This window comes from Danio rerio, chromosome 21 (assembly GCF_049306965.1).
Source record: "Danio rerio strain Tuebingen ecotype United States chromosome 21, GRCz12tu, whole genome shotgun sequence".
Classification (NCBI taxonomy): Eukaryota; Metazoa; Chordata; class Actinopteri; order Cypriniformes; family Danionidae; genus Danio; species Danio rerio.
This window is the reverse complement of record NC_133196.1, coordinates 45,505,001-45,527,020: the sequence shown is the minus strand read 5'-3', so window position 1 is coordinate 45,527,020 and position 22,020 is coordinate 45,505,001. Positions and strand designations below refer to the sequence as shown.

The following is a 22,020-nucleotide window of genomic DNA, read 5'->3' as shown; positions in this document are numbered from 1 at the left end:
ACTAGTGCGGTTGAATGACACTTGTCCTGGGAGCACTGTACCAATGTGGCGGCGCTATTGACGCATGCTCAGGGTCCCTATGCGATATCTAGTGTATATATCTATTAGGGATGTAACGGTATTGTAAATACCGTCATACCGCAATATTAATTTTTTTCGATATTACCGAAGTCGCATGACTCGGTAAAACTATAGGTCTTCTGAGAAAATTTGCTCAGGCGAATGAAGCGAACGGGAGGTAGCGAAAACTACAATTCCCATCAGCCCATGCTTGACCATCATCCCTTGCGGTCTGTTGTCGCTACAGATCCAGTAATGCGGAAATGGAGTGTGCTGCTAGAAGCGGGGATGAAAAAGAGCTGGAAAACTCTAAAGCGGGTGTTGTCGCCGCGCGCGTACTGAATAGCAGTGTTGTCGCGCGAGTTCTTATCATCTGTGTTGTCGCACGAGTTCTTATCAGCTGTGTTGTCGCGCGAGTTCTTATCAGCTGTGTTGTCGCGCGAGTTCTTATCAGCTGTGTTGTCGCGCGTGTACTGAATAGCGGTGTTGTCGCGCGAGTTCTTATCAGCTGTGTTGTCGCGCGCGTACTGAATAGCGGTGTTGTCGCGCGAGTTCTTATCAGCTGTGTTGTCGCGCGAGCTCTTATCAGCTGTTTTGTCGCGCGAGTTCTTATCAGCTGTGTTGTCGCGCGCGTACTGAATAGCGGTGTTGTCTGAATGAGAGGGTTTTTTCTGTTGCAGGGGACATTGTAAATGCCCAGAGATACCAGCTTTTACCAGATTATATTTATATGATAATTTTCCTTTAAACCCATCTCTGTCTAAGTGAGTGAGTGATTAAATGTTGAATGTGATGAGTTTAACAATACTAAATTGAAACTTTATTTTTTTTACATGGTTTAATATTTTTTTGTTATTAAAATTGAAGTTCCTGTTTCAAAGCTTACAGATAGATGGCTAATTTGTATGTCATTGACACTTTTGGCACTTTTTTGGAGTATTTTCATAAGTTTTGTTTTTTCCTGTAAATGATTCAATAAATACCGTACCGTGACATTCATACCGAGGTATTACCGTACCGTTAAATTCTGATACCGTTACATCCCTAATATCTATGGATTACGACCTACAGTTGGCTAAGCCTATATATTCAGTGAGTGTCTGCATTAATGACAACAGCCTACACAATTACACTGTAACAGAGTTCAGTATTTTATTAAATGATACAGATCCTACATTGTTTTTTGCAGAAGATAACTGTCTTGCTTAGAGGGGTCAGATAATTCCTGACATCTTGTTCCTTCAACTGGCTTTATTTAAAACAAGCACAGTCTGATAAACTGCGATGTCAACAAATTCTTGTGGTGTGCATGCCGTCTTTGGCTTATTCTTTACTTTCAAGTCCATTTAGGATTTCTTTTAAACATCCAAGATTTGTCTACAATGATTTCATGAAAATGTACAACATTATAAACGGCTTCCCAAAATAAAGAGAAACCTCATGATAGCCAAAACGGCAGCAAAGCAACCAGATTCATAAACTATATGCCGTCATTTTCACCTGCCTGATTGATTTTTGTCAGTAAAACTATTTAAAGGGAGGCATGTGCGCACAGCAGAAACGTTCTGCACTGGAATTTGAAATGTAGGTGAAAGTGGGAGGTGCTTGTGTGACACCCAAAGTATCCTACATAGTCTAGTTAGGTTTGTGTCCTGAATAAAGTAATATCCTATAAGCTTTTCTTTTATGGTGGATCAGTCATCTTCGTCGCTTCCAAAGGCCTCGTCCTCTTCCATTTCCATTCCATGAAACAATCTAGATGACAAAATATATAAATAAACAAGCACAGCAAACCTTAAATGATCTGAAATCAATTACCCTTGCAAGCAGAAATTGTTAATTCAGTACAAGAAAACTCAGAGAAAGGCATCCGCTGTGTAAAAACGTGCTGGATAAGTTGGCGGTTCATTCCGCTGTGGCGACCCCGGATTAATAAAGGGACTACGCCGACAAGAAAATGAATAAATGAATAATTTGGATGATTTTACTGAAATCTGTCTGTTGTAAGTACATAGACATGATGGTGTATTTTCTGTATACCTTCTGATGACTATCTTGTGCTAAAGCTTGTAGCAAAGTTTAAGAAAGTGTTGAATTAATTGCTCAGAGGGGGAGAGAGAGTGCAGACTTTAGGTCACATGTGGCCCGTTTCCACTGAGTGGTACGGTATGGTATGGTTCGGTACGCTTTTATGGCCATTTCCACTGTCAAAATGTACCTGAAAGCGAACTGTACCATTATACTTTTTGAGTACCATTTCCAAAGGGTACCTAGCACAGCAAAAGAGTACCAAAAGGCCGATCTGAAACAAAGAAATGTTTTAAACACACAGCCGAGACATCACAACATAATAATATACAGTTGAAGTCAGTATTATTAGCCTTCTTGAATTATAAGCCCTCTTGTTTTTTTGTTGTTGTTTTTTTGCCCAATTTCTGTTTAACGGAACAGAAAAGCAGATTTTTTCAACACATTTCTAATCATAAAAGTTTTAATAACTCATTTCTAATAACTGATTTATTTTATCTTTGCCATGATGACAGTAAATAATATTTTACTAGATATTTTTTAAGACACTTCTATACAGCTTAAAGGGACATTTAAAGGCTTAATTAGGTTTACTAGGCAGGTTAGGGGTAATTAGGCAAGTTATTGTATAGTATATTAAACAATCGACGTTGATTGTTAAAAGAGTTACGGCCTGGGACAAAGCCAGTATGGTCAGGTTTCACTAGTTTTCCTACCAATGTGTTCATTCTGATGGCTATTGTCTTGGCTAATATTTTTTGATCCACATTAATGAGGGATATTGGCCTATACCCCTCAACCTTTTCAGGATTTTTTCCTTTTTTGGGTATAACTGTAATTACTGCTTCATTAAATGACTCAAGGTAGTTGTCCCTCCTCCAGAGCTTGGGAAAACATATTAAGCATATAAGGTGTTAACAAATTGTTTAATAATTTATATACCTCACAGGGAATTCCATCAGGGCCGGGGGCTTTACCTCCTTTAAGTGACTTTATAGTATTCTTTATTTCATTTAAAGTAAAATCTGCTTCTAGAAATTACAATTACAGCTGTTTAAGAATGTTTCTATAGCATTGGGATCCTTGTAATCACTGGAATATAGAGATTCATAATATTGTTTAAAATGATTATTAATGTCTGTGGGGGATAATGAGTAAGTCCCAGATTTTGATTTAATTCGATGTATTGCACGGTCATTTTCAAGCTTTTGTAGCTGTCTAGATAACAATTTATGTGGCTTATCACCAAACTCGAAAAATGTTTGTCTCATAAACATTACTGAATTTGAAAGCTTTTCAGATATTAATTTGTTAAAGTGATATGTCAGTTTTAATATTTCTTTATAAAGATCTAAAGAGGCAAGTTACTGTGTAACGATAATTTGTTCTGTAGACTATTAAAAAAAAATAGCATAAAGGAGCTAATAATATTGTCCTTAAAATGGTATTATTATTATTTTATATATTATTTTATTATCAAACATTATTATATTATCTCATTATCAATTATTATGAAAATGTCCTTGCTCTGTTAAACATCATTCAGGAAATCTCTATAAAAGAAAAAAAAAAATTTTAAGGGGGGCGACTAATTCTGACTTCAACTGTATACATGTAATACCGAGCCATGGTCAACTCGAGCTCAAACAAACCCTGTCATCGTGTTAATGAACAGCCACAAAGCCAAGAAGAGCAGAATCTGCCCTGTGCCCCATAGTTTTTGACAAGGCTGTATAATGAGCGAGCGGTTTCACTTTCTCGAGTGGGCTCCCCGTGCGTCTATATTTAAAATAATGAACTTCTTGAGCTGATGATAATAACGTGCACGTGACTATTGAAGTGCTTCTGTAGTCCTATCCTGTCAAAACAAACAAACGCAAGAGAGACACAAAAAAAAACAAAGGAGAAGCCAAAAAAAATAAACAAGGGAGCAAATAATTCTTTCAGCAACCTAAAACATAACAAACTGCCATTTTTCCGCAACTATTATCATCACCTTTTGGACTATTATGAACTCAGAATGGCGAAGTTACTGTCTACTACATGTGCTGCGGAAGATTAAAGATGCCGATGAGAGGTTTGCACTGACTGTGGGCTATATTCAGTGTTGTTTTTGAACCCAAATAAGGACTAAATGTCTGCTGAGTGTAGTTTTTCTGTAATTAGTAACATATCGGAGACTGCAAGAGTCTGTATGTGTTCATATATGTTGCATTTATTTATTTATTTTGTATAATTGCAGACATTGCAGTAGGCTATTTCACATCACTGATGTGCAGTTGTAATCAAATGATGTTCAAAGAAGGGTTAGTCATGAACACGGTTATACACAGGTAAACATTATACACAGGTAAAGCATCTGTTTTGTGAGAAGCGCTTCTCATATGATATGTGAACGACCCGTACAGCTTTACTTTGACATTTCCTCGAGCGAGAATGACGTCGACTGCAACTTTTTGTCGTACACCACGAAACACGCCCACCTGACCATCAGAGTACCATTGGTACCCTTTTAGCAGTGGAAACGCAAGCCTGATAAAGGCGGCCCGTACCGTGCCATACTACTCAGTGGAAACGGGCCATAAGTTCTTTAAGTATTATCACAGCAAAAAATCTTACAACAGCTCACTGAAGATTGTGACTTACTGGTTATAGCATGGCGAGTCAGGGTTGTTGAAGTGGCTATAGGGGTTCACTCTGCTGAGAGCTCCCAAGCAGATCCAGCAAAAATACTTCTGACAGGAAGAACAGGTCATCTTGTTGCAGCCATGCGCCTTCTACAGAAACGGGGAAATTGAAAGAAGCACTTTCAATCAATGAGCATTCAGCATGAGAACTACTTTTCTGAAAATCTACACAAAGAGCACACATTTGCACAGCACATAAGTTCTTATGACCTTTTTTTTTTTTTTTAAAAAGCCATCTCAGGCACTTCTGGTGAACTGCCATGCCATTATAAACTTGTTTACTGCCTGATTGAGAAGCAATATAAAGTGGGTTTCACATTGGACAAGAAACGCTGCATTAAATACCACTGTTAAATGGCAGGGGATCTCAACCTTTTTCACTTTGAGGCCCACCTTTCTCTCCGAAAACCTTTTGAATGCCTAAACTGATTGTTTAGCGCAGGGGTCACCAATCTCGGTCCTGGAGGGCCGGTGTCCCTGCAGGGTTTAGCTCCAACTTGCCTCAACACACCTGCCAGGATGTTTCAAGTATACCTAGCAAGACCTTGATTAGCTTGTTCAGGTGTGTTTGATTAGGGTTGGAGCTAAAATCTGCAGGACACCGGCCCTCCAGGAACAAGTTTGGTGACCACTGGTTTAGAGAAAATACTTATTTTAAAGCTTAATTTATTAGCAGAACATTTATTTTGCCTTCTATTATTCCCTTATTTTTCGATATCATTTAATAAAAATCCCAAAAACCTTGTGCAAGGATTTTACACCTGCAGAGTATTTGAATCTTTTCTTTAGTAAAGGAACCTAAAAAGGGGTATAAATGATCCCCTTTAAATGCAAAAGTCTTACATGCTGTAAGTGACTCAAAGAGAAATGAAAAACTATTCACAGCATGTAGTTATTCAGTCAACTCGCATGCTCATTTTTTTATACATGGTGAGTTTTACACAGTATACCTTGTGTTTTAGTACTGACCTGTATATTGGTGCCACAGCAAGGGCACTGTTTACAGTTAGTCTTCAACCAGTCTGTGCTAAAAGACTCCTCCACAGCCCTCTGAATGACCCGCTTCCCAAAACGCTTTTCGAGGAACTTTTTCCCCTCTTCGCTTGAAGAAAGATACTCATCCCGCAAACTGCGAAGCTCATCTGTGAAAGAAAAGCACGCATTTGTTGAAACAAATAAACCAAGTGTCTGCTTTATATTTTGTAGCCACAATGCTGATTCAAGCTGATTCATTTAAGAACCAAAAACACACGTGAGTCTAGAATTGAGTGTACATTTTGTGTCTCCAAGATAAAACGGTCACACTTTATTTAATGTACAATTCACGCTATTAACAAACCATTAGCTCAATAAATTTCTAATTAGCTGCATATTAATAATTAGTAAGCTCCCACCAAGCAATAGTGTTTAGACATCTAAACATAGATGGCTTGAGTAAAGCAAGGTTAAATTTGGACTGTCATTGAAAATCTAATAGACAATCAAGAATAGACCAAAACTAGACTAGTCATCAAATAAGAATTAGACAGTGTTCACTTATTTTTTTATTTTTTATTTGGACAAAGACTGGGACTTCAGAAATAATGTTCTTTGGACAGATGAGTCCAAAATTAAAGAGCACATAGTTTACCCCCTTTTTATGATTTAATATTAATATTATGGTTGTTCTGAGTGTGCCAGTGTAGGTTCAGTTCAACACACAGTTCAGATGTTTTTATTATAATGTGTTCAAAAGTGTCATGTTGGGGGCGTTTACACAGTTTGCTGTTTTAGGGGAGTGTTGCTTCACAGTTTCGGCTTCGCCCCCTTGTTACGTTGGGCAGTGAGCCAAGAGCTCCCACGCTCTGTGTTTACAACAGGCTGGCTGACAAGAGAGAGAAGTTAAAGCTATGCTAGGATGAGAGTACAAAATCATTTGTGTCTTTGTATAGTCTTAGTGTACAAGTGCCGAGCTTGTACACCGAGACTAATAACTACACACACTGAATTAACTTTGACTGAGGCACCGAATGCAGCCGCTGACCCGAAGCTCCGCCGCGTACACTCCGACAGAAACTCACGCTGCTCAAAGACGCTGACTAGAGGCTTGGCCGCGTACACCCCGACAGAAACCAGCGCCGCGCAAAGCCGCCGACCCGAAGCTCTGCCGTGTGCACTCCGACAGAAACTCACGCCGCACCGAGCCGCTGACCCGAAGCTCCGCCGCGTGCAACACGACAGAAACCCACGCCCAGAACTCCGAAATGCACTGCGCCGCACCCCTCAAAAGGCACAAGCAATAAATCCGATTACAGCGATAATATGGAGAATATTGATCTTGTGTTGAGCCCAATGAGCTTTTCATCAAAAAATAGAGCACGGGTGTTCCTTTAGTGATATCGCTTTGACTCACACGCTGAAAATGGTGGACGTGCAACAAGAAACTAAGGATATGATCATGACGCAAGGCTGTCACTCAATATTGGTGGGCGGGGGGACCGCACTTCTACGTAAAGTTGGCAGTCGGTCTGAAAACCGCTCCGATTGGTCTACCGTTTTTATGCTGTTAAATTGAAAAAAATGTGTGTGTTTATATCACCCCAATATGATGGTCTATACACTATACTTGCACACATGTCTGTCCAAACAGCTTGTAAAATAGATTTTTCACCATAGGTGCCCTTTATATTATTTGGACACCAGAACAGACAACATGTTTGGTGTAAACCAAAGACAGCATTGCAAAAAAAAAAGAACCTCATACCAACTGTGATGTATGGAGGTAAAAGTGTCATTGTTCACCAACATAGAATCCACTATGAATTCTACTGTGTAACAGATACATCGGTCAGAAGATTAAAGCTGAAGTGAAACTGGACCATGCAACACGACAACGGCCCAAAACATATCAATAAATCAACCAACGGATGGCCGAAAGTTAAGAAATGGAGAGTCCTGGAATGGCCAAGTCAAAGCCCAGACCCAAATCCCATTGAAATGCTGTGTGGTGACTTGATGGCAACTTTCTCACGATGCTGTTATTCATTTATAGCCTTCAAATTTAGCCTTTTTTAATGAAGCCGTCTATTAGACATCTATTAGACTTCTTTTAAAAACAAAAAATATTCACTGGGCTAGTAGTTGGGTCTAGGTATTTGGCAGGATGTAGAATAAGATTATATTTTATAAGTGAAAATAATCAGTTAACGTCTTAATAATAGGCAGGTAATAAGTAGGGCCAGACAGAATATGTAGACATTTTTTGCTATTTCTGATGAAAATTGTGTAAAAAAAAATCTGAAGATTTATATGTGGAATTATTTTGGGATTATTGTAACTAAAAACTTAATATATGAAATCAAAAATAATACATTTTTAACTGTTATTAAATGTTTACAATGAAAATCCAATTAGATCAACTTATCTGGTAAACAAAACAAGTCTCTTATATAATATATCAACTAAAAGACAGAAAATATGACTTTACAAACTAGTTAAATTAAACACTGAATAAATATCAATTTACACAAGTAAATAAATAGACTCAATTATGGGCTAAAAACCTGCGGATTTCTGTGCGCAGATTCTGCGTGGGCCTAGTAATAAATGAATGTTGTAAATTGTTGCTTAAAATAAAGTGTTACACATTATTTTTCCAAAACAATCTCTTTAATTAGACAGTTTTGAATAACAAAAATAATATCATGTTGTCTCTACAACTAATGTTTGTATGTGTATTAAGGACACTTTTTGTCTTGAAGAAACTCCCACTACAGTTGAAGTCAGAATTATTCGCCCCCCTTTGGATTTTTTTTATTCTTTTTTTAATATTTTGCAAATTATGTTTCACAGAGCAAGGAAATTTTCACAGTATGTCTGATAATATTTTATCTTCTGGAGAAAGTCTTATTTTTTTTATTTTGGCTAGAATAAAAGCAGTTATTAATTTTTTAAACATCATTTTAAGGACAAAATTATTAACCCCTTTAAGCTATTTTTTTTTCAATAGTCTACAGAACAAACCATCGTTATATAATAACTTGCCTAATTACCCTAACCTGCCTAGTTAACCTAATTAACCTAGTTAAGCCTTTAAATGTCACTTTAAGCTGTATAGAAGTGTCTTCAAGAATATCTAGTCAAATATTATTTACTGTCATCATGGCAAAAATAACAAAAATCAGTTAATAGAAATGAGTTATTAAAACTATTAGGTTTAGAAATCTGTTTAAGAAATCTTCTCTCTGTTAAACAGAAATTGGGGGAAAAAAATAAACAGGGGGTCTAACGATTCAAGGTGGCAAATAATACTGACTTCAACTGTATACCCATTTTAGTCTCCGACACCTTAATCATCAGTCGAGCTTTAATTATCACAAAATAATTACATCAAATTTTCACATTTTTGTTTACTCTACGAAGTTATTGTAGACTGTAATATTGCATCCTAATAATGTATATAAATAATGTATTGATTATTTGTAAGTTCAATAACACTTTTTTCTTAAACTCAGCTACATCGATTATAAAAAGGCATGACAATCTTTAAAACATTACAAGCATTTCAATCAAGAAATCTTTTAATTTTGATAGCGTGTGACTTGTTATTAAGCTTATAACCTTATTACGTTACTTGTTTTTTAACCTCTACTTATACAAGAAACCGTGGAAAGCATTGAGACATGTTATAATAGACCTTTTTCATGGCTGCTGCATGGAGAGCGCCATAGCGACCAGCGTCTTCCGGTAGAATGTTAAAAACTTCCGTTTACAGCGTGTACAACTGATAATTTGCGCTCCGAAAATGGGTTTCAATAACGTTTTTAATGGATAACAGAGTGTTTTTGTGACACACAACTTAGAAATGTGTCTGTTAAAGCCGTTATAATCTGTCACATGTGGTTCAAGCGCGTCAGAAATACGAGAAAAATGTTCTCCTAGTTCACGTGTCTGCCGTCAGAAATACAGTGTGTTCCCGGTCTGTCAGCTGTTAGCTCAGTGGCTCTTTAACACACACACACGAAGAGAGAGAGAGAGCAACCCAGAGTACTGGCATGAAACTTAACAGGTATGAAAGTCGTGCAATTTACAAAAATGAGCAATAAAAGTCTGTTATTGATTCTCTGCTGCTGATTTGCTGTTCATTCTAATCGCGAGCTGTTTGTGTTTTATTTCGTGTGTTGTTTTTACCACGGTTTGTGTTTTTCTGTCATTTCGAAATGACACTAGCCTATATTTTCACTCTGTCACAGTTATTAAATCAGTGTGTCAGTGGCACAGTACAGGCTACGTGTGTGTGTCAAACATTTTGGTGAATTACATTTGTTTGGGCTGGTTATATATTTGAAATAAAGAGAAAATGTTGACTTTAGCGATGACGAGGCTTCATTTAAACTGCAGAAGATGCCGTCTGACAACGAGGGGAAAACGCCTCACAGCAGCTGTTTTCCATCCTATTAGATCGCATTTCTTTAAATGATCAGTTCAGGAGATGCTGCTGATGGACAACAGTATTATTTTAAAGAGGATAAAAGCAGGTAAAATAGATTAAAACTATCGTTTCAAAGCTGTCCAAATGTGACTGTTTACACGCATCAACTGCTGACCAGAAGTTCTTCGCATTCTCCTTGCGCATACACGCAAAGCATAATGGGTAATTTTGCGTTCCAAGAAAAAGGTCTATAATTTTCTCATTAATTTGATCTAAATCTTTATGATACATCAACAGTAGATAGACTGTGTCAACTCTGTTACACAAGATTTATTTTTGACAAATTTATAAACTATATTCGATGTGTTTTGTTTACATATATGGATTCCTTTAGTCGTTACAAAAATCTGGTGAAAATTTTAGGTCAACAGCACCTTTAGAAATTTGTTTTCTGAGAAAAATGGTGACACGTTCAGTACTTATTCCGCCACTGCAAATACTAATATCTGACAAATCAGGCACAATTTAGATACTAGCAACTTAGTGGGTAAAAAAAACAAACATTTTATCTTACCAGCAGTCGCTATGCAGTGAGAGAGGCCATGATAGCTTCGCCTACAGAGAGTACAAAAGGCATATCGGCAAGACGGACAGATGCCCATAGTGGAGTCAGGCTCGACCATCACAGCCATGCAGCAGCTCATGCGAGGACAGTACACAACATCCGCCATCAGGTCCAGACTCGACTGCAGCAGAAGACGATCATAGCGGGCAAATTCATCTTCACCCACCAGAAGCTTCACCTGTTGGGCATAATACTGTCATTTACAATTTCAACGTTAAGAAATCAGCAAAAAGATTTTAGGATTCATAAGAAGCCTATATATAAAGGCATTTTCAGATGTTTACTTCGCAGACAGCTGTTTTTATTTAGTTTTTAGAAATAATGTCAAAATTAAGTAAGTTTTTCCTTAAAACAAGCAAAATAATCTGCCAAAAAACTGTTTCTCCAACTGTTTCTCACTATAGAAAAAAATAGCCTAGAGAGGCTAATAATTTTGTCCCAAAAATGTTTTTAAAAAAAATTAAAAACTGCTTTTATTCTAGCCGAAATAAAACAAATAAGACTTTCTCCACAAGGAAAAATATTATCACACATACTGTGAAAATTTCCTTGCTCTTTTAAACATCATTTGGGAAATATTCAAATAAGAAGAAAGGGGGGCTAATAATTATGTTATTATTTACACAATCTTCCATACTCTGTATTTTTGTGCTTGTGTATGTGTATATATACAATTGAAGTCAAAATTATTCACTCCCCTGTAAATTTGTTTTTGTTTTTCAATTATTTCCCGAATGATGTTTAACAGAGCAATGGCTTTGTTTTATTTCAGTTAGAAGAAAAGTAGTTTTTAATTTTTTTTAAAACTATTTTAAGGTCGATATTATCAGCCCTCTTAAGCATGTGTCTACAGAACAAACCACTGTTATACAATGACTTGCCTAATTACCCTAATTTGCCTAATTAAGCCTTTAAATGTCACTTTAAGCTGAGTACTAGTATCTTGGAAAATATCTAATAAAATATTATTTACTTCCCACCATGTCCAATTATTGGTTTGTTTGGGGTTCTTCCGCCCGACCACACTTTACCGTCTCATTTTGTAGACTTTGTAGCCTTCTTAACCCTTCTGGCTAGGCGATTCATTCTTCTGAACTGGAAGACCCCTCACCCTCCTTCTCACACTTGTTGGATAAGAAATGTTCTTTGTTTTATGAAATTAGAAAAAATAAGGTACTCTCTTCACCGACCTAACACTATTTTTATTAAATTGTGGGAACCCCTTCGCAAACATGTCCAAACTCTTCAGCTTGACCCTACTCCTTTCTGATTGAGTCCCCACCTCCAATGCCCAGCTTTAAAGGGAAATTATCTCTGGTCAACACATTGTAGACTTGTTTTTTTCTGTATATAAGACTGCACTAGTGTTGTGGTTTTTTATTTATATATTTTTATTATAGTTTTTTGTTTATTATTATTTATTTCCATTATTATTATTTGCTCAAAATACTCTTCAGTGTATTTGCCTATTGTTACATGTTTGTCTTTTTATATTTTTGTAATGTTTTACAATATATAAATAAAACATAATGTGTAAACGGGCCTTGTAGTTTATATTGATGTGGAATCAAATGCGAGATGTCTTTAAGTATTTTAAATCATGCTGCACAATTAAATGTAGGCATATTATATTAGACGAGCATCTGTGCAAAATGGCGCATCATTAAAGATGCCAATCCAGTCCTCAGACCGTGATGAGTCGCATCAGTGGATCTTAAAAAGCGTCCTTAGCCAATCCTGTTTAGCGTACATCCAAAAGCCACTGCTCACACGGGCATAATCCAATCGACGCCACCGAGTTTTGCTGCTTATTTAATCAATACCAGTGTTGGTACATCTAAATCCATTTTTAGACTGTTTGCATCACCTGCTCATTCAAAGGAAACACTTTGATCTGTCCTAAGCAGACGCCACTGGAATGTCTTGTTTGGTTTCTTAAAATTGCTTTTAAATGTTATAGTTATGGCTGATGATAAGGCATAATAATAATAATAATAATAATAATAATAATAACAATAATTGTAATACTAGTACTACTAATAATAATAATAAGAAGAAGAATCACCATAAATAATTAATAATAATAATAATAACAATAATTGTAATACTACTACTACTACTACTAATATTAATAATAATAATAATAATAATAATAATCACCATAAATAATTGATATTATTAATAATAATAATAAATATTTATAATAATAATAAAAATAACAATAATTGTAATACTAATAATACTAATAATAATAATAATCACCATAAATAATGAATAATATTAATAATAATAATATTAATAATATCAATCACCATAAATTATTAATAATATTCATAATAATAATAATAGTAATAGTAATAATAATAACAACACTTTCAAAAGTTATATATATATATATATATATATATATATATATATATATATATATATATATATATATATATATATATATATATATATATATATATATATATATATATATAATTTACTGTCATCATAGCAAAGATCAAAGTAATCAGTTATTAGAAATGAGTTATTAAAACTATTATGTTTAGAAATGTGTTGAAAAAAAACTTCTTTCCGTTAAACAGAAAGTTGGGAAAAATATATACAGGAGGGCTAATAATTCTGACTTTAACTGTATATATAGTCAGTATGCTGGCCTATCTAGTGTTTCTTATTTTTGAGTCCTACATAATACATGTATAACTCACACTATGTCAAAATAATTTAAGAAAAGACAAATTCATTCCAAAAATACCTGTGTTGGAGTCGCCGTGGACGCACACTTTGGCTCAGGGCAGTTAAGGCACTGAACTTTCCCATCTTTAATCTGGATCTGAAAGTATTCTTTAATGCAGGCCTTGCAGTAAACATGCTCACACTCTTTGAAGAGCAAACAGTCACATCCCAGCTTCTCGGAGTAGCAGATGCCGCAGCAAAACGCCTTCCCGTCAAACACCCTTTGCTTCTGGGCTTCGTCAAAATCCAGCAGCTGAGTCAGTATATCTGTCTGAGCGTCAACTTCCTGAACGGCTCTTGGGTCTAGATCCTGCGCTTTGCTTTTTTCTCCGGAAGCATCTGCTGCGTGTTTCTGTGCGGGTTCACACTGAGGCTGGCTGCCACTTCTTTGGATTTCCAGAGGAGATTGGATCCCCAAAAAGTCCAGAGTCTCTTCCTTTAGGAACTGGATCCATGTAAAAAGAACCACATTGCCTTGGTTCTCCTCCCAAAGCTCATCCAGCTTCCTGCAAAGCGCAGTGATCTGATAAAGTGAGAGTGGAACATAAATCTTAATACCATGTATCAATTACACCAAGTGTAAGGGTGCTTCACATTTACACGTTTGTTTGGGAACCTGGCGCGGTTTGTTTGCCCTTTTAGTTCGGTTCGTTTGGGCATATGTGAAACCCACCATCGTACTCTGATCTGCACCACATTAAATAGTCCGAGACTGCCTGAATAAGGTGGTCTCGGCTCGGTTAAAATAAACTCAAGATGAGTTAAATAGTAGTGAGGAAAGTAATATGATCCAACAGAGTGACAAATTAGCCTATATCACAGTGTATTTTAGACATGTAATAGCCAATAATAATAAATTATAAATACTGGTAAAAATGTGTTTCATGTCGAATACGAAAATGAAAACAACTAAACTGTTAAAAAAATATATATATACACATATACAATCACCGGCCACTTTATTAGGTACACCTATCCAACTGCTCACTATAAATTCTAATTAGTAAATCACATCGAACCTTGAGGCAGATGGGCTACAGCAGTAGAAGACCACACCGGGTGCCACTCCTGTCAGCTAAGAACAGGTAACTAAGGCTGCAACTCACACAAGCTCAACAAAATTGGACAATAGAAGATTGAAAAACAGTGCCTAGTCTGAGGAGTCTCGATTTCTAAAGTGACATTCAGATGATTGGGTCACAATTTGACGTCAACACCATGAAAGCATGCATCCATATTGCCTTGTATCTATGGTTCAGGGTGGTGTTAGTGGTGTAATGGTGTGGGGGGTATTTTTTGGCGCACTTTGGGCCCATTAGTACCAACTAAGCATTGTGTCAACGCTACAGCCTACCTGAGTATTGTTGCTGACCATGTCCATCCCTTAATGACCACAGTATGCCCATCTTCTGATGGCTACTTTCAGCAGGATAACACGCCACGTCATAAAGTGTGAATCATCTCAGACTGACTTCTTGAACATGACAATGAGTTCACAGTACTCAAATGGCCTCCACAGTCACCAGACCTCAATCCAATAAAGCACCTTTGGGATGTGGTGGAACGGGAGATTCGCATCATGGATGTGCAGCTGACAAATCTGCAGCAACTGCGTGATGCTATCATGTCAATATGGAGCAAAATCTCTAAGGAATATTTCCAGTACCTTGTTGAATCTATGCCATGAAGAATTAAGGCAGTTCTGAAGGCAAAAGGGGGTCCAACATAGTAAGCTGTACCTAATAAAGTGGCCGGTGAGTGTACTGTATATAAGATCAATAACTTTTTGGTTGACTTGACTTCTGATATTGAAATGATTTACAGCCCTTAACAATTAAAATGAGGCTCTGTATGAGAAATTCTTACCTTTTAGTATTATATATATATATATATATATATATATATATATATATATATATATATATATATATATATATATATATATAACTAGCTGTGCCTGTGGATGTTTTCAAAATGAAAGCACACTATTCGCTTATAATGCCTAATTTTTTATCGTCATAAATCAAAATAAGGACGTATGACAGCTGAGAGAAATCCCAGAAAACAAACCAAACTCTGACCAGTGTGTGGAGAGTTTACTTGCACATGAATTGTTATAACTATTTTGGTCCATTTAGAAACTTTGCCATGTGAAAGTGAACAGCACCAAGAACAAAAAGCAACATTGTAACAATCTGAATCCCTGTTTCAAAACAAAACAATCGATCTATAGGTGTGAAAGCACCCTAATAGTATTGCAAAATAAGCAAGTGATGCCTGCATTATTAGCGGCATTTAACAAAATGACAATTTTTGCTTCTTCAAATATTCTTCTGGTCAAATAAGGTGAATAGCCCCAAATTAACACCATTCACTGATTGCGAAGTTGCTGTGTCTTGTTCATGATGCATAGGAAAATCATGAGCCCATCATAAACAAGACAACATATCAGAAAGTCTGGACATTTTCATGAAAGATTACGAAAGAACAATAAAAAGTCACCTGTAAACAAAACACCTTTCAGGACATTACCACACTGGACTCACCTGAACTCTTGTGAGCCATTTGGAGCTGATAGTAAAAACGGGTGCAGATGTAGAAGGGTAGTCGTCAGGGAGGTCAAAACTCAGAACCAAGGGAGGCAGAAATGATATATTATGCTCTGCAGATTTCTGTCCTGTTGACAAAAATAAATATATATAATACTACAATAAAACATTGAGCAATTCCAGGCAAATGTCAACCTTGCCATAAAAAAACAAGTGTCCACCAAAATAGTTAAACTCTTTCTAGTTTTTTTGTGTGTAGGCTTGTATTTTACAGTACTGTAAAAATACTCAAAAACGACTCAAACGATTCTATTCGATTATATTTGAAGTCACATAAATGCCAATTTCACACTTGTCACATCCATAACGCAACTTTTTCCTCATAAATGCAAAAATGTAAAGAAAAATAAAATCAATCATATTTGTTCTATAGGTTGTTCTCAATCACGTTCTGGTGATGCGTGAAATTCAGACAGAGGGCAGGAAGTAAAAATTGTGATTGGGAGACAAAGGAAAGTCTGTATTTTTGTGATTTATACCATATTTTAAAGGAGATATAAATAGAAAATAACCAGATATGTTGGGCATGATCCGTATATCATGAGCAGGGCCAGACGGAATCTGCGGACATTTTTTGCTATTTCTGCCGAGAATTTTGGTAAAAATCTGCGGATTTCTGCGGAATTATTTTGGGAGTATCCAGTGGAGTATCATAACTAACACCTTAATATATTAAATAAAAAGTAATAAACTACTGAATAAAAACGGAATAAAATCAGATTTACACATTTACTCAAGTAAACAAACAGAATTTATAATGGGCTAAAAATCTGCAGAAATCTGCGGAATTCTGCGGAAAATCTGTGGAAAATCTGCGGAATTCTGCGCGCGCAGATTCCATGTGGGCCTAATCATGAGGATGGAAACGCTGCTTTATTCGCAAGTCTATTATGCGATAATCCAGTTTTGCGCATAAATTTCATTCGCATTTTTGAATGGAAACATGGCTACTGTCTCACCCTTGACTAGCAGCTTGAAGTTAGGTGGAAGCTCTAAGCACAGATGAATCTCGCCTTCCTTTCCTGATTCTGCTCTGTGAAACTCCTCTTCATCATATATGCTCGCTAGAGCAAGCAGTTCATCTTCTTTTGCTTCCTGGTCAGCTGACATTTGAACATTCCTGAGAGGAACATAAAAATAAGTCATTTCTGTTTATGTTATGGAAAGCAACCAATGAAGAGCAGCAGGAATACTAGAAATAGAACAAGAACAAAAAGGTGCTTTATATACACAAGACAACATGCACCGCCTGACAAACATTGTGTTGCCCATCCAAGTTTTAGGAACAACAAATAACTTGACTTCTAGTTGATCATTTGGTATCAGAAGTGGCTTATAAGAAAGGCCTCTAGACACTTATTTTAGCTAAATAAAATATGATCATGCCTTGACTTTTTATTGTTTAATTAGGACAGTAAGGTCTGACATTACTTAGACAAAAGTCTTGTCACTTAATATAAATAATGTACAGTATAGAACAGTGGTTCTCAAACTGTGGTACGTGTACCACTAGTGGTAAGCGGGCTTCCTTCCAGTGGTACACGGAGGAATGAAATATGTCATGTACATGCTACATATAATTCAAAATTTATAAAAAAAATTATGTATATAATATGCCATATATTATATATAGGCTATATTTCTGAGGTAATCTGCCAGGTTTTTTAACTGTGCAGAGTTGTAGCTGCTTTACTGGGCCTACTACACTACTGTACTTCAATATTGCTCATTTTGGTGGTACTTGGAGAGACAATTTTTTTCGAAGGTGGTACTTGATGGAAAAAGTTTGAGAACCACTGGTATAGAATATAAATACATGCTGCAGTGGAAAAAAGTTAAGATTGTGTATGACTCCCATGAGCTTGGAGGACTGCATCCATACATCTCTGCAATGACTCAAATGATGTATTAATAAAGTTAAAGTAAGATATTAGTCATAAAATATGTTCACTTGATATAGTATGAATTCATTTATTAAAATAACCCCCTGCGAAAGTTTACAGATGCTTGGTTTTCAATATTGTGTGTGGTTTCCTGATGATCTATGAGTGCTTTTTCTGCATTGGTTGTTGAAGAGTGTCTTGTTTAAAAGTTTATTTATTTTTTTACTAATGAGAGACTGAATGGATATCAAGATACATCTTTGTATTGTATGTAATGTATTTTTTTATTTAGTGCCATGTCAGCAACCAAGGCTATCTTCATGGCAGGAATCTTTCAACAATAAATATACAATTTAAAAATCAACAAACAAAATAAAACATAAATTAAATAAGATTTTTTGTGTTAATACATGATAAAAATTCTAAAATCTTTTCTGGTTCCACTTTGTCAAAAATGTCCTTAAAAGAGTTAATTTCATAAAAAGTCCTTCTGGAATCAGTAAAAGCAGGACAGTCCAGTAAAATATGTTTTACAGTAATAGGAGTTTTGCAAGATACATCTTTAATACGTCGTCTAGAGCTACAAACAAATAAAAACATGTTGGCACATTTTATATTGAACTGGTTGAAATGTTGTTTTAAAAGAAACTATATTCCCATTTTAACCCCTACTGAAAAAAAAACAGCTTAAACCAGTCTAGGCTGGTTGGCTGGTTTTAGCTGGTCAATCAGGGGTGCGTTTCCCAAAACCATCATTAGCCAACTAAGGTCGCAGGTTCCGTCGTTACAAACATAGTTTGTTGATTTGCCATTTCCCAAATCCGTCGCACCATTGAACATTCGCAAACATAGTCGCAAACTTGAGCAACTCGCAACTATACCTCTGGAGCTGTAGTTTGAAACATATTTCCTGGCTGTGTTCTATTCCCACTTATCCCCCCTATGCCCTATTCATTTACAACATTCTAACATTCAAGGTTGGAACTATGAAAAGTAAAAAAAGCATTAAGGTCATCTCGCTTAAGTATAATTTGCTTTCAAACTATTTTTACAGTTCAGTTTTAGCAATCTTCATGTTTATAATTGTGCTCCCTTCGCAGTGCACTTTGAAAACATCGATGTCATTTTGAACACAGCCTCATGGTGAAAGCTATAGGTGACCTATTATTTAAAAGCGGAATTTATGTTGTTTCCAAAGCTTGTGAAAACAAAAAGCATACGTTAATTCTTTTCATTTCTAGTAGGCTATTTATTATGTATCTCTACTGTATATGGCATGGGCCTGCTGGTTAGAACTTTCTGCTGTGGTTTACAAGTGTCAAATTGTAAAAGTAGACTTACAAAAAAATTAATAAACAATATCCTACTTGATAATAATAATAATAATTATTATTATTATTAATATTAATATTATTAAAGTATGATTTTTTCATTTCTAATACATAAAAATTATGAAATTTCCTTTCTTGATAAATCGTCTCATTATTTATTTATTCATATTATTTATATATGATATTAGAACACGTGTTAGCTGTTGTTTTATTTTATGTTTTAGAATATGATATGTCATTCTCAATAATATTAGTAAGGCAAACAGGCCCTATATGTGCCATATAATTCAATTAATATGGAATCGAGTGCATGTTTTTATCAAATCTATCATTGGATTTTATTATAAATGCATGCTTGTGTAAAATAATATAATTTGCACAAAGAAATGATGGGGTTCTTCTCTAAAGAAGATGTTACTCCATCCCGTTTAGAGCATCATTATGGGCGTTTTACTTTATAACTAACATGGATCAAGCGATGGATCTGCGACAGAGAAACTGTGTTTTGGGAAACACTCGTCACTACATCGTTCTTTTCCCAAACTATGCATCGTACCATGATAGTTCAGCTGTGAGTTACATCGTTGTTTGGGAAACGCACCCCAGGCTGGTATTAGAGGGGGTTTTGGCCACTAAGTTACCAGGCTGGTTTCCAGGCAGGCTGGGAGATGACCAGCTAAAACAGACCTGACCAGCCAGGCTGGTTTTAGCTGGTCATTTTAGAGCCTGACCAGCTTAAACCAGGTTGGAAATGGCTGGAAACCAGCCTGGAAGTGGCCAAAAACCCTCTAAAACCAGGCTGGTCGACCAGCTAAAACCAGCCAACCAGCCTAGCTTTTCAGCAGGGACTGAAAATACATAAATAGAACAATAGTTTACAAAGTCAACCGGTTATACTATCTGACCTGTACATGATTGATTTTCTCTTGTACTCTTGTTTGAAATAGCGTGTGATTGGTGGCTTATAATACTTAAACAGACCATTTTTAAAACCTCATAGCGTTATGGGAGATATTAACTGACTTCCGGAAAACTTCCGGATCCTGCGCTGCCGTCGGCTAAAACAGTGGGCGGGTTGTTAAGATTATTAATGTACATGTGCGACTGCGCTTAAGGCATAAATGACTTTGAATTAAAAAAAAACTTAACTACAAACTATTGCTGACGGTATGTACAGCATAACGTATTGCTAAACATGATGCACTTACCCAAGTTAGCAAACCTCTAGTTAGAACCTGCTGTCAAAACAACAACGCTTGAAGTTTCACTCTCAATATTCACCGTCTAGCGTTACTCGTGTGTTAAAGAGACGACAGTCTCACTAAAATATCAGTGCCACAGGAGAATAAAATGGTCTTTAAATACTGTATAAGATATAAAATACTGAATACTCTATCGACATTTCATCATACCAAAGAAAGCTGTTACGTATTGTCATTGCCCATGACGCATAAGGGACCGTCTCAAAATACCATAACTACGTTAAAACGTCTTTATTTTACAATCAAGGGTTCAATAATGGAGTAATACATGTTAGCCAGCTCTTTAATGAGGAAGGTCTACTCCTCACTATGCACTCATGCACTATGTACTTATGCACTTACACACTCAACAGGATAGTATATGTATGTAGTGTTGTCCCAAATGGCACACTAATGTTTTTTTTTACTAAGCGGAAATTCAAACCGTTTCCCTGATGACGTTTGACGGTTGCCAAATCATTGAAATAAACAACTGAATTATCAAATAATAACTGCCGTAAGTATTGCCGCATTTACCATCGGGAGGTGCTATAATCACTCTCGTAGGAGAATTTTGCTTTTACCATCCAAAATAATTAAAGTTATTCAACATGTGCGTCCGATAGCTCCGCCCCTTCCGCTACACAAGCAAACCTGCGGTCGTTGAGTGCGTGAAGTGTCCATTATTCCACACTTCATTTTAGCGGCTGAATGAGTGCATCATCCGGGTAATTAAAGTGCACTTAATGGTTTTAGAGTTTTCAGTGTAAACACTACTTACACTATTTATACTACAAAATGGCGTAGAATAGTGCATAAGTATGCGATTTGGGACGCAGCTTTAGATACACAGAATTTCTCACAAATACAAAATTCCGGTAAATCCTAGAGTTGCAATAACTATAGGTGCTATTCCTTTCTTCATTATTATTATTCATTAATTCATCCATTTTATTTTTGCCTTAGTCCCTTTATTAATCAGGGGTCGCCACAGCAGAATGAACCACCAACTTATCCAGCATATGTTTTACGCAGCGGACGCCCTTTTTTTTTACTTATGTACCTTTTCCTTTATTGAATTTCTCTATGCTTGTGGATTGTTTCTTATATATTATGCATTCCCATTACAGAATCATCATTTCAATCTAAAATTATAAATTATTTCCAAATACAAATATTCAAATCATTTGGTGAAATTGTATTCAATCAAAATATTCATCACAGATTTTTTTTTCCAATACCCTGCAGCCCTTCTTTATTATTTCGGAACGGATTAAAACGTTTACAAATCATTAGAACTTTTTGCACACCAATTTCGTCTTGTACTGAGAGTGTATTTTGTAGACGGTCCCTTGAGTGTCAAAGTCCAAAGCCCTTCGGGTTTCGAACGCGTAATTAACTTTA

At 36.1% G+C, this 22,020-nt stretch overlaps 1 protein-coding gene across 3 annotated transcripts in view; it reads right to left on the bottom strand.

The window, feature by feature from the left end:
* Positions 1-1,187: 1,187 nt before the first annotated feature.
* rnf14 (ring finger protein 14) overlaps positions 1,188-22,020 on the bottom strand; it is a 21,019-nt gene continuing 186 nt past the window's right edge. The window contains exons 1-8 of one of the 3 annotated variants that reach the window (XM_073934427.1): positions 20,234-22,020; positions 17,121-18,764; positions 16,099-16,229; positions 13,572-14,075; positions 10,760-10,988; positions 5,745-5,917; positions 4,735-4,865; positions 1,188-1,815 (exon numbers count right to left, since the gene is read on the bottom strand). The exon at positions 20,234-22,020 is cut by the window's right edge and continues 186 nt beyond it. In XM_073934427.1, coding sequence (XP_073790528.1) covers positions 1,755-1,815; positions 4,735-4,865; positions 5,745-5,917; positions 10,760-10,988; positions 13,572-14,075; positions 16,099-16,229; positions 17,121-17,307 — 1,416 coding nt within the window. In that variant the 5' untranslated portion in view covers positions 17,308-18,764; positions 20,234-22,020 and the 3' untranslated portion in view covers positions 1,188-1,754. 3 annotated transcript variants of the gene reach the window in all.